An 11,789-nucleotide genomic window follows, 5' to 3' on the forward strand; every position below is an offset into this window, starting at 1 on the left:
GGAGGTTACAATGAGCTGAGATGGCACCATTATGCTCCAGCCTGGGCAACAAGAGCAAAATTATGTCTCAAAAAAAAAAAAAAGTTACTGGCCCGTCCCTGGGTCTGTGTGCTGTGCCTTTGGGGGACAAATGACCTCCTGGCTAAAATTCGGGCCTTCCCTGTTCCCCACTCACATTCCTGCCAAATTCCTGCCACTCAGAAGCAGCTGGGCTCTTCACCATCTCCTAATTTGGGCCGCCTCAGGGAGAACGCTGGAGTCCAAGGGCTGGGTGTGTCTGCACTGGGCACTTGTGGGCCTCACCCCTCTTGTCTGGGGGCACCCCTTCCTGGAGCTCCATCTTCCATCAGCCCTAACTCCTTCCCAAACATGCATCCCCTTGCCCCACTCCTTCCCTCCCACAGCCTCTGCCCACCCACCCTCAGTTTCTGTCCTCAGCTACCAAAGACCACTTCCTCACACAGGGCTGATGTACGCGTCTGAACAGCTCTCTGATTGGGTCGGAGGGGAAGGGCTGGAACGCGGGTGGGGCTGGCTGAGGCCTGCACTGACTGTCATTCTACATCTCAGCCTCTATGGGACACACGATGACCTCTGTGTGGCACCCTGCTTCCCTTGGTGGCCCAGGCCAGAACCGGGGCCCTAATCCTTACCCCTCCCCTTTCCCTCAACCCACACATCCTGTCAGTCACCAGGTGCCACCAAAATCCCAGTCCATAAGCAGTGGCCGGATCAATCCCCACCTCTCCAGCTCTAGCCACAGCCAGGGGCTTCCTTGCCCATCCCCAGACCAGCCTCCTGTCCAGGAGCAGCCGGCAGCCCGAATGACCCATTTCACGAGCACACCGACAGCGGCTTGCTCAGGCAGCCACTCCAAGCTCCCACTCCCACCCTCTAATGCTTTGGATTGGCGTCCTGGTCGCTGTCAGCTGCCGGATTCCCCATCCCCACCGCTTCCCACTTTTCCTATGGTGAGGTCCCTCTGACTGTTGGCGGGCGGAGGTATCGGGCTGTACCCGGATTTACACAGGCAGCTCCCTCTCCTCGCCTTCAGTTTGCAAACGCCTCCTTTAAGAAGGCTCCGGGATCCTCTTCTCTGGGAAGGCTTCCTGGCCCCCAGGCTGGGTTAGGGCACCCTGTTTGTGCTCCCACATTTGCATTTTCTGCCCCACTGGGCCGGGGCGTCCGGAGGGGAGCCAGGGCCCTGCGTCCTGGCGCCCAACACCTAGGCGCCCACCGAAAGTTTGTTGAATGAAGGAATGAACAAACAAGCACAGAAGTGGCCCCTGATGACTTCACCACGACACAGCGGGGCGGGACGAGTTAGGGGCGGGACCACGCTTGACCGACAGGCCCGCAGCCCACTGCGAGAGGACTGGGGCGGGCCGCCCCGCCCACCGGCCACTGGATAAGGCTGCAAGCCGGGCTGTGGGGCGCAGGCTCCTGGAGAAGGCGCACCTGCTGCAGGTACTCCCGGCCGCCCCGGGCCAGCGAGCGCGGGCACTGCGGCGTGGAGGATGCTGCGCGAGCGGACCGTGCGGCTGCAGTACGGGAGCCGCGTGGAGGCGGTGTACGTGCTGGGCACCTACCTCTGGACCGATGTCTACAGGTGAGCCGGCCCACCGTGGTGCCCGGGCGGAGATCTCGCGCCCAGAAATCCTGAGACGCGCCCATACTCGGGGACGTGGACTGCCTTTGTCCAGCCCGAGTTGTCCCTAATCCCTAGGCCTCCGCGCCCAGAAATCCTAAGAACCTCATCTGGAAACCTGACAACCCCCGAACTTTGTGTCCACCCTCCTGAAACCCTGAGACTCTCCCAGACGCCCTAACACAGCCTCAGCCCCACCTCCCTCACGACCCCTTTCGCAGACCCTCCCTTTCACCCATGATCCTCCGTCTGGCCCTCTCCAGTTCTTCTCCCGGGGGGCCTCACACCCCTTCAGCTTCCCCGCCGTCCGCTCCCCTTTCACTTCCCCTCCGACCATCACTTCCCCTCCGACCCACCTCAACCCAGCCCCTCTCCTGCTTCCCACTCCCAGTTCAGCGGAGCTCCCCCGGAGACTTGCCTGGGCCTGGGGCAGGACCCGAAGGAAGCTGCCCTGAGGCTGAATCTGGCCCTGGAGGTTACTCAGGCTCCGATTTCGCCCTGTGGGGGCTGCTAGAAGTTGCTTGTCCCCAGGCACTGGCCCTGAGCTCCGTGTCCCCAGATGCCTTCCCCTGAGTTCATTCTGAGACCGCAGAGAGACCATATTCCACCCAGCTGACAACAGGGACTTGGGGTGTATAGTGGGGTACTTTGTTGGAAAAGGATCCTGATTCCGAATTCTGCTCCCTCCCCTTCTCTCTGTCCAAGAACTTGGTTGAGTGCGGGATGTCTGAGACAGCTGAAGATAGGGCAGGGCCTTACCACTCCCCCCAAATCCCAGTAAGCAGCCAAGTGCAATGATCTGTCTCCCTGAGTACATGGGACAGGGCCTTGGAAAGGTGTGGCTGGTGTGAATGAAGGGCTGGGGTTATACTTGGGTTTGATCTGCCCCCTCTATTCCAAGTATTTAAAATGCTCCCCATTGCTAGGGTTGGAGAAGTCAGTGCTGGGGGGCAGGGGGCATGCAGGACTCTGAGGTGGGACCCTGTGCTGACACCGGGTGGGTCCCCTATCCTCTCTCTGCCTCAAGCTGAACTCACACAGAGACACCATCGTGGTTTTTAGCTCCCAAATCATCCTGACACTTGGAGCACCCTGCCTCTCCCAGGCCCCCCCGAACCGTTCATATGTCTCCCCACACAGCCCTGACAGCCCTCCCACCTGCCCAACCAGTCTCCTGCCACCTCTGCAGAGGCACTGGCCATGCTGATACCACCAAGCCCCGGGATCAGGGACCCGCCCCATGCCTCTGGCCTCAACCTCTGCCTCCCCCTGGGCCTGGGCTTCAGTTGTCCCCCATATAAACCTCAGAGGTGGACTGGGTGGTCTCTGAGGACAAGAACACAGCAGTGGAGGGTGGTACAGGCACCGGTGGGCTGGAAGAGCTCCCCTGCCTTCCCCACCCCCAGCCCTGAACTGGCGCCGCTAAGGAGTGGGCATGGAGCCAGAGTGCTCAGGTCTCTAAGCCTCAGCTGTCACCATATCCACCTGTTTATTTGCTGGGGCATGGTTGGTGCAGCATGAAAGACTGGCATGATCCTCCCAGTCGGGAGTGGGGAGCAAAGGAGGGTTCCTGCTCAGGCCCCCTGCCTTCGCTTTATCCTGGCAGAGAGAGGGCCAGCTGGGGTAGGGGCAGGGAGTGGGGCAGATGTGGACTCAGCCTCCCTCCAGCAGGGGGCAGCAGTGTGACGATTCCCCTTGTCCTGTCTCAATGACCACAAAGACCCTCACCCCACCAGCACTGAAGATTCTCTGCCACCATAGAGAGGGGCAGTGCGCTCTAGACCAGTACTGTCCAGAAAAGTCCGGTGTGAACCACAATAAAACCACAATTGCATTTTAAATCTTCTAGTAGTCCACATCTTTTTAAAAGTTAAAACAACAGGCATAATTTTAATAATATATTTTATTTAACCCAATATTTTAAAATATTATCATTTCAACATGCAATCAATATAAAAATTATTAAGGAAATGGTTTACCTTCTTTTTTTCATGCTAAGTCTTTGTAATCCAGTGCACATTTTACACTTCAACACACCTCAGCGTAGACTGAGTGCGTCTCAGGTGCTTACGGGCCACTGTGCTGGTGGCCACTGTCCTAGACAGCACAGGTCTAGTGCAGAGTTTCTCAATCTCAGCACTATTGCATTTTGGGCTTGATATTTCTTTATTGTAGCGGGATGTTTAGTGGCATCCCTGACCTCTGTCCCCTAGATGCCAGTAGCAACCCCCAAATTGTGACAACCAAAAATGTCTCCAGACAGTGCCAGCAGTCCCCTGGCAGGGGGGCAAAGTCATAGCCAGTTGAGGACTCACTGGTCCAGTGGAAGGAAGCCTCTTCCAGGACTAAGGAGCTTGAGTTGCTATTGCTATTGTGACTCGAATTACCTGTAGTAATGAGAGCAATTGTCAGTATTGATAACAGGAGGAGGTATTAGTGGGCACTTAGGAGCTGAACCCACCACCTCCTTTCTTCCTCACCATAGACCCTGGAGGGTTCATTGATCATCCCATTTTACAGATGAGGAAGGTAAGGTGCAGAGAGACGGAGCCATCTGTCCAGTGTCACACAGGACTCAGGTCCAGGTCTGTTTGACTCAGGACTCATGCTCTTATCTCCTGCTCTGTCCTATGTGACCCTAAAACCAGCAGGTTGAACTGGACGGCCCTCTCAACTTGTGTCTCTTCCACCCTGGCCACGAGCCCACTGTCCCCAGAGACTTCACCCACTCCCATTTGACCTTCCACTCTTCCCTGAGTCCTTTGCTGCCCAGATACAGGTCCTGGCTCAAGACCCCAAGTGATGCCCCCAGAGCCTCCAAGTAGACCCCAAGGAACAAGGCCTGGGGCTGCTGGGCCCAGTTAATTAGGGAGTGGCTTCCTGATCCTCACTCCTGAGTCACAAAGGCGAGTGAACCGGCCTCAGCACCCACTCCCCTTCCCAGGGGCTCTGGGCTCCCTTTCCTGTGATGCTGGCACAGCCTGTTCCCCTCCAGACACACAGCAGGGGCCTCCCCGGCCCCATTCCTCAATAGACCTTGTGGTCCTGGCAGGCACTGCCCTACCAGCTTCCATCCATGGGCTGTGCGACCTTGAGCAAATCACTTCACTTCTCTGAGCCTCCACTGACCCAAATGAGGGTCGATCAGAGAACAGGAGGAGGGATTTTGTGTTCAATAGAAGTTGTACACTCAGGGTCACGGTGATGAACAATCGACCTCTTTGCTGCCCCATGAGGGGTCATCCAGGTCACCAAGGGCAGGGGTGCTCTGGGCCACCCATGCTCTCCCAGCAAAACTGGCCCCCCTGGGAACGGATGCCTTAACCTAGCCTCATTCTGACTGCTAGTCTCCAGCAAGCAATGAGTAGATACACAGAAAGAAGGAAGTAGGGTGTTTCTTAGAAATTGTACTTTGTGATTGTTGTTAGAGATACTCACTGTTTTCTTCTGCTCTTCCCAAATGGACTCATCTTAGTCTTGGCACAGGTACACCTGGCCCACACAATCTCCTCCAGTGGCCCCTTTAGCCGAAAGCCACTTCTTCAGGGGGGCTAGCCTGGGTCCCCATCTGATTCGGGCTTGACGTTGGAGAGAGAGCACAGAGGGAGTCTCTAGGTTGGTTCCACCCTGGCCACCCACCTCCTGTGAGCGCTGGAGGCATGGACACCCCCAGAGTCTGGAAGGATAGAGAGAGGGCAGCCTCGGAGTAAAGTAGGTAGGAGGGTGGTCACCCTCTGCCCACAAGCTGGGCCTTGGGAATGGCTTCTTCTGTCCCTCCCTCAGCTTATGCCTCTGTCAGTGAGAGTTCTCAAGAAGGCAAGGCTCTTCTTTTCCTCCCTGGTGGACAGGGGCCAGGATCCAGATCCTCAGCTCTGCAGGAGCTTCAGGACACCAGAATGATGTTAACATTGTCCCTTTGCCTGTGCAGAGCAGTCTCCTGGTTCCAGCTGCGTCTGTGAGGTGGAGGTGGGAGGAATCCCTTCCCTGGGATTCCCCAAGGCAGAGGCTGACCAGCCATTGTCCCAGCAGAAGATAGAAAGAAGATCAATGTCAGCTAGTAATATCGAGTAAATGATAATAATTTGCCCGTAACTCGCTGGCAGAAGATAGGAAGAAGGTATCAGGCAGGCGCTCCTAGACAATTTGGCACAGACTCACTCCCAGACTTTCTGTCTCTTGGTTGGTGTGAGGGCTACAGATGTATCTGCTTTTTTGTTTTGTTTTGTTTTTTGAGACGGAGTCTCGTTCTGTCGCCCAGGCTGGAGTGCAGTGGCGCGATCTCGACTCACTGCAAGCTCCACCTCCCAGGTTCACGCCATTCTCCTGCCTCAGCCTCCGAGTAGCTGGGACTACAGGCGCCCGCCACCACGCCTGGCTAATTTTTTTGTATTTTTAGTAGAGACGGGGTTGCACCATGTTAGCCAGGATGGTCTCGATCTCCAGACCTCGTGATCCACCCGCCTCGACCTCCCAAAGTGCTGGGATTACAGGGTATTTGCTTTTTTAAAAAGTGTCATTAAGACAAAGGCCAGGAGGGTCTGAGATCCAGTTTGCCGTGATGGGGGCCTGGGGTGCTATGGGCTCCCCTCCCCATAGTGTGCCAGGCCCCACCTCACTGATCTCCTCTCCTGGCAATTCCTCAGCACACACTCCATTCCGGCCACACTGGTTTCGTAGATGCTGTTAGCTCTTGGCTGCGCCAAGCTCGTTCCCACCTCAGGGCCTTCTGCCTGGAACACCATCCACCAGATCCCCACAAGCCTGACTTTTATCAGTCAAGTCTCAGCTCCAATGTCACCTCCTCCAGGCAGCTTTCCTTGACTACCCCATATGGTGCCCTACCCTGAGTCCCGAGAACTTCAATCTCATCACATTTTTTTCTTTGCACATTTCTCATTGTTTCTTAATATTACTAGTTTACATTTATTGAACACTTATTTTGTGCCCGGCAGCCTTCTCAGCACTTTGCATGCTCATCTCACGGGCATTTAATAATTTACATATTTAAACCTTGCAATAACTTTATGAGTTAGGTACGATTATTGCCCCCTTTTCGCAGCTGGGGAAACTGAAGGAAGGAATATTTGTCCAGGATGGCACAGCTGGTAAACTGTGGGGTGCAGAGCCCAGGTCCCTGCTTGCTTTGCTGGGCTGTCCTCCTGACACTTGTGTTCCAGATGTACCTCCTCCTTGTTTGTGATCCTCCCTGGAGTCAATGAAGGGCTCCCTGGATGGATGGATCGATGAATGAATGAATGAATGAATGAATGAATGAATGAATGAATGTGGCCTGTGATGCCTGTGGACTGGCCTGTCATGGGGCTGAGCTCCCCACCCCCAGCCTCAAGGGACAGGCACCGTTGGATGGGCCTGTGGAAGGTCAAGGGCACGTGGCCAAGCTTGGCCCGAGCAGCACTTGTTCCTGAGAGAATGACAGTGGGAGGAATTCAGGCCGGGTCAGGTGGCCCATAAATTAGAACAGCACCCAGAGCCCTCAACCCCAAACGGGAGGCCTTGCCAGGCGTTGCTCCAGGGCTCTGGTTTCAGACTAGTTCCCTGGGGTTGGGAGTGTTCTAAGGAGGACCAGGCCCGCAGTCCCTGCATAGCTGGAGTCCCTGAGACCTTCCCTCGTTGACTGCAGGGCCCTGAGTTGGAATGGGAGCACAGTGGCAGGGGCTCACCCCAGTGCCCACCCCTAGCTGGCCAGACACACCCGCTACACTTTGGAGGAGGCAGTTTTTGAAGGCAGCTCTCTCCTGCCCAGCCACGCCAGACCCTGCACCAGGGGCTTTGAAGGGCCCAGGCCTGCTTCTCTATGTCATTTACCCAAGAACCCAGGACAGGAAGCCAGTCTTTGGTGTCCTTTCTCTGAGTCTCAGACTCCCACCTGTGAAATAAGTAAGGGGCTCTCATTTGGACCTCTTCAGAGCCAGGCCTGACCCTCTCCTCTGCCCCACACCAGACACACCTACCTGGTCCACTCGGAGAAGTCTCTAGACTTTGAATTCTCTTCCAGGGAGGGGGCAGCCAGGCCCAGGTCTCAGAAACCTTGAGTTCTCCTCACACTCGGCCATGACTGTCCCTGAGACTTGAAGTGGGTGCTTGCCCTCTACGGGCCTCAGTGTGCTCATCTGTAAAATGGGCCTCATGGGGTTATCGAAAGAATGGACTGAGGTCTTGTGGGCCATGGGCTTGGTACAATGCCTGAGACATAATGAATACTCAGTTCCCTATTGGTCTAGTGGTTAGAAAAATAATAATAATAATAGCAAATACTCAGTAAGTTGTTACGTATTAGTATTGCGTTTCTTTTGAAAACAAATAATAATGAGACCTGATCCCTGTCCTCAAAGAGTTCATAGCACTTACGGGAAAAAAGTGTTGAACCACATTTATTAAGTGTTGTTTGAGACACCAATAAATGGAGGGAGAGATATATTCTGGCTGATGAGATCAGGGATGACTTCCTGGAAGAGGTGGCAACTGAGCTGGGTCTTGAAGGATAGACTGGGGTTCAGAGTGAGACTAAGAGCGTGCTACTCAGGGCCAGAGATAACTGGCAGGAAAGTTGGGGCGCACAGAAGGGGCACAGCTTCAGTGGCCTGGAGTATAAGGCTAGAGGGTTGATGAGCTCTAACCAGGCTTTGAATGCATTGTTCAGGCACTGGACTTTGTTCTGTAAGTAGCAGGGAGTCATTGAAGGTTTCTGAGGAGAGGAGCAGCTATAGATCAGGTTGTTTCTTCCCTAATGAGAGGCCTGGGACAGCTGGATGCACCAGGTGGTGAGGGAAGCTGGCTGAAGGCAGACGTCATGGTTTGCCTCCACTGATCCCTGTTCAAGGCAGCTGCTCACCCACAGGGCTGCAGCCATCACCAAGCCGAGCACCAGGTGTGAGGTCTGGACTGAGGTCATTCTCCCCCAGGTCCTTGCCTGCCTCTTGCTCGCCATGGGGTTGCATGCCAGGCTGGCACCCACAACTCCCCCCGCCAGACTCCTCTAAAGCCCCAATAGCAGGATGTCACACCCAGGCTGCCAGGAGCTGGGGTCACTCTGGGGATGAGCCCCGGCTGGTGTTAATGAGGCCCAGGCCAGGCGGGGAAGCTAAGAGAGCCAGGTGCCAGCGAGGAGCACGTGCTTCATGCCCTCAGGTCCGGGGCTGGTGAACCACCCCAGCCCTGCAAGGCCAAGCCAGTGACCCTCCCCACTGACTGAGCCAAGACCAGAGAGGACCCCTGGCTCCTAGAGACCACGAGGCATTTGTGGGGCTGGGCAGATGTCCTTTGTTTGGCACCAACCAAGTGACCATTTCTGTCTATGTCCACCGCCACTATCATTGCTCGCGTGGGCAGCTGCAGCCATCCCCTCCCCCACTTCCTCTGTTGCTCTCCTGAAATCCATCCCCCACCCTGCCTTCTGGGTGACCCTGCACCCTGGATGATCTATCTACAGCGCAAAACTGATCATGCCACCCCTGCTTAGAAGCCTTCAGTGACTTCTCTCTACAATCAGAGGAAAGCCAGCTCCTCACTGTTACCTAAAACCCCTGCTCCCACCACTCTCCCTTCCCCTTGCTCACAAAGTCCAGACACACCCCCCTCTTTCCAGCTTCTCGAACATGCAGGACTAACCTCCACCTTGGGCCATCAAGCAAGCTGTCCTGTTGCTTGAAAATCTGTGCTCCTCTTCCTCTCCTCGCTTGTCCAACTCAGTGGTTTTCAAACTGTGGTCTCTGGACCAGCAGCATCAACATCACCTGGGAGCTTGTTAGAAATGCAGTTTCTCAGGTCCCACTCCATAGCTGATAGATCAGAAACTCAGGGGCTGGGCCCATTCACCTGTATTTTAGCAGGCCCGGTAGGTAGTGGTAATGCACACTCAAATTTAAGAATCTCTGGTTTAATTCTTCTTCTTTTTTTTTTACAGTCAGCACTGCAATGGTGTCATTAATTCTTGCCTGTCCTTTAGAGTATAAAGTTTAGACCTTAGTTCAAATGCCACTTTCTCAGGGAATCGCTCTTTGAACCCCAGACTGGGGGCTCATGGCACCCTCTCCTTCTCCTTTATAGCAATTATCACAGCTGTAATCATGTAATCCATTGAAAGTCTGTCTTTTCTGGACAGGCACGGTGGCTCACACCTGTAATCCCAGCACTTTGGGAGGCTGAGGCAGGCAGATGACTTGAAGTCAAGAGTTCCAAACCAGCCTGGACAACATGGTGAAATCCCGTCTCTACTAAAAAATACAAAAATTAGCCAGGCATCGTGGTGGCATGTGCCTATAATCCCAGCTACTCAGGAGGCTGAGGCAGGAGAATCGCTTGAACCTGGGAGGCGGAGATTGTAGTGAGCCGAGATCGTGCCACTGCACTCCAGCCTGGGCAACAGAGCAAGAGACTCCGTCTCAAACAAAAAAAAGTCTGTCTTTTCCATGGGCCCAGGGAATGTGTTCACTTTTTCATCAATCTACCCCCCAACGCCTAGAACTGTGCCTGGCACATTGTAAGTGTTCAGTAAATGCATGTTGAGTGACTGAATGACCATATAAGTAAGCTTTCCTCCTCCAGCCCTCCGTCAGCAAACATTTACACTTAAGGTGTGCCCATACTAGGCCAGGTGCTGAAACAAACAAACAAACAAACAAGAAGATACAATCCCTACCTTCAAGGAGTGAACTGCCTAATGGGCCAGTAACTGTGGGGGCAAATGGATTGAGTTAGGTCTTCAAGGAGAGATGGACATTTGCCAGGCAGAGAAGTCAGGGGAAAGTCTTGCTGGTAAAAGGAACGACTTATATGTCAAAATGCACAGTGAGATGGAACAATGCAGGGAGTTGAACTGGTGGAAGGAACCGCAGAAAATGAAACCAGAGTGTCAAGCTAAGTTGCAATGGCCGAATGCCCCTAGTTCAATGTGAGGATGAAGAGTTTGGATATTCTTGTATATGGGTAGGCACTGAGGAGCCAGTGAATATTTTCAAGAAAGCAAATGGCCTGATTTCTGGTTTTTTTGGGTTTTTTGTTTGTTTGTTTGTTTGTTTTTTAAATCACTTGGGTAATATAGTTTGCAAAGCCAAGAAGGGCAGGTGCATTCATTCATGTATTGCCAAAGACTACATTGAGTGTAACCATGTCCTGGGTTCTGGGATTCCTTGGTAGGCAGAAGAGACCTGGCCACAGGGATTGGCAGCCTGTCCCTCCATCCATGCTCTCCTTAGCCTCTCTCTAATAAGCAAGAAGGTCATAACCACCCCCAAGCCCCTTCCCTCTCCCTCAATACTGTCCTGGGCCCCTCCCTGCAGCCTCCAGGGACAAGCCTGGTGCCTGAAGCCCCTGGCTCTCGGGTTTCTGCTTTCTGCGAGAGGGATTATAAAGGGTTCTTCCTGGGCAGAAAGGCAGCCAACAGGATCTGCAGGGGCACAATGGGCCCCTTTGTTGCTTTGCCCAGAGCCACTCCAAGAATAGCTGTTTGCTCAGCTCAGAACAGGGCTGGTGCTGGGGCATAGGAGGGTGTGGGGCCCTGGAGCTGCAATGTGGGCTGGGCGTTAACCCTCTGGAGCCTCTGAGGCCTCCTTTGGTTTCTCACTGGTACAGAGGAATGAAGGCGGGCAGGAATCATCACTTACAGTAACTGAGTCAGGGTCCTAAGAGATCATCTTGTAAAACATTTTTTCCTAAATAGAATTGTGTGCAGAAGCTCAATATATAAAACCAGATGAAATAATAGTGGCTCTGGGTCAGGTGTGGTGGCTCACTCCTGTCATCCCAGCACTTTGGGAGGCCAAGGCAAACGGATCATTTGAGGTCAGAAGTTCAAGACCAGACAGGCCAACATAGTGAAACCCCATCTCTACTAAAAATGCGAAAATTAGCCAGGCATGGTGGTGCATGCCTATAGTCCCAACTACTTGGGAGGCTGAGGCAGGAGAATCACTTGAACCTAGGAGGCGGAGGTTGCAGTGAGCCAAGATAGCACCGCTACACTCCAGCCTGAGTGACAGAGCAAGACTCTGTCTCAATTTAAGAAAATAAATAAATAAATAAATAATAGTAGTAGTGGCTCTGGTTAAGGCAGGGAGGTGAGTGGCAGGAATCCAGCAGAGATATCCCAAGCTTCCTTCTTTTTTTCTTTCTTTTTTTTTTT

The 11,789-nt window shown here is 53.8% G+C and overlaps 1 protein-coding gene across 1 annotated transcript in view; it reads left to right on the top strand.

The window, feature by feature from the left end:
- Window positions 1–1,410: 1,410 nt before the first annotated feature.
- PADI2 (peptidyl arginine deiminase 2) overlaps window positions 1,411–11,789 on the top strand; it is a 54,750-nt gene continuing 44,371 nt past the window's right edge. Inside the window, exon 1 of the mRNA XM_023219836.2 lies at window positions 1,411–1,609. Coding sequence (XP_023075604.1) covers window positions 1,518–1,609 — 92 coding nt within the window. The 5' untranslated portion in view covers window positions 1,411–1,517. The remainder of the gene's footprint in view (window positions 1,610–11,789) is intronic.

This window comes from Piliocolobus tephrosceles, chromosome 1, assembly GCF_002776525.5.
Source record: "Piliocolobus tephrosceles isolate RC106 chromosome 1, ASM277652v3, whole genome shotgun sequence".
Lineage (NCBI taxonomy): Eukaryota > Metazoa > Chordata > Mammalia > Primates > Cercopithecidae > Piliocolobus > Piliocolobus tephrosceles.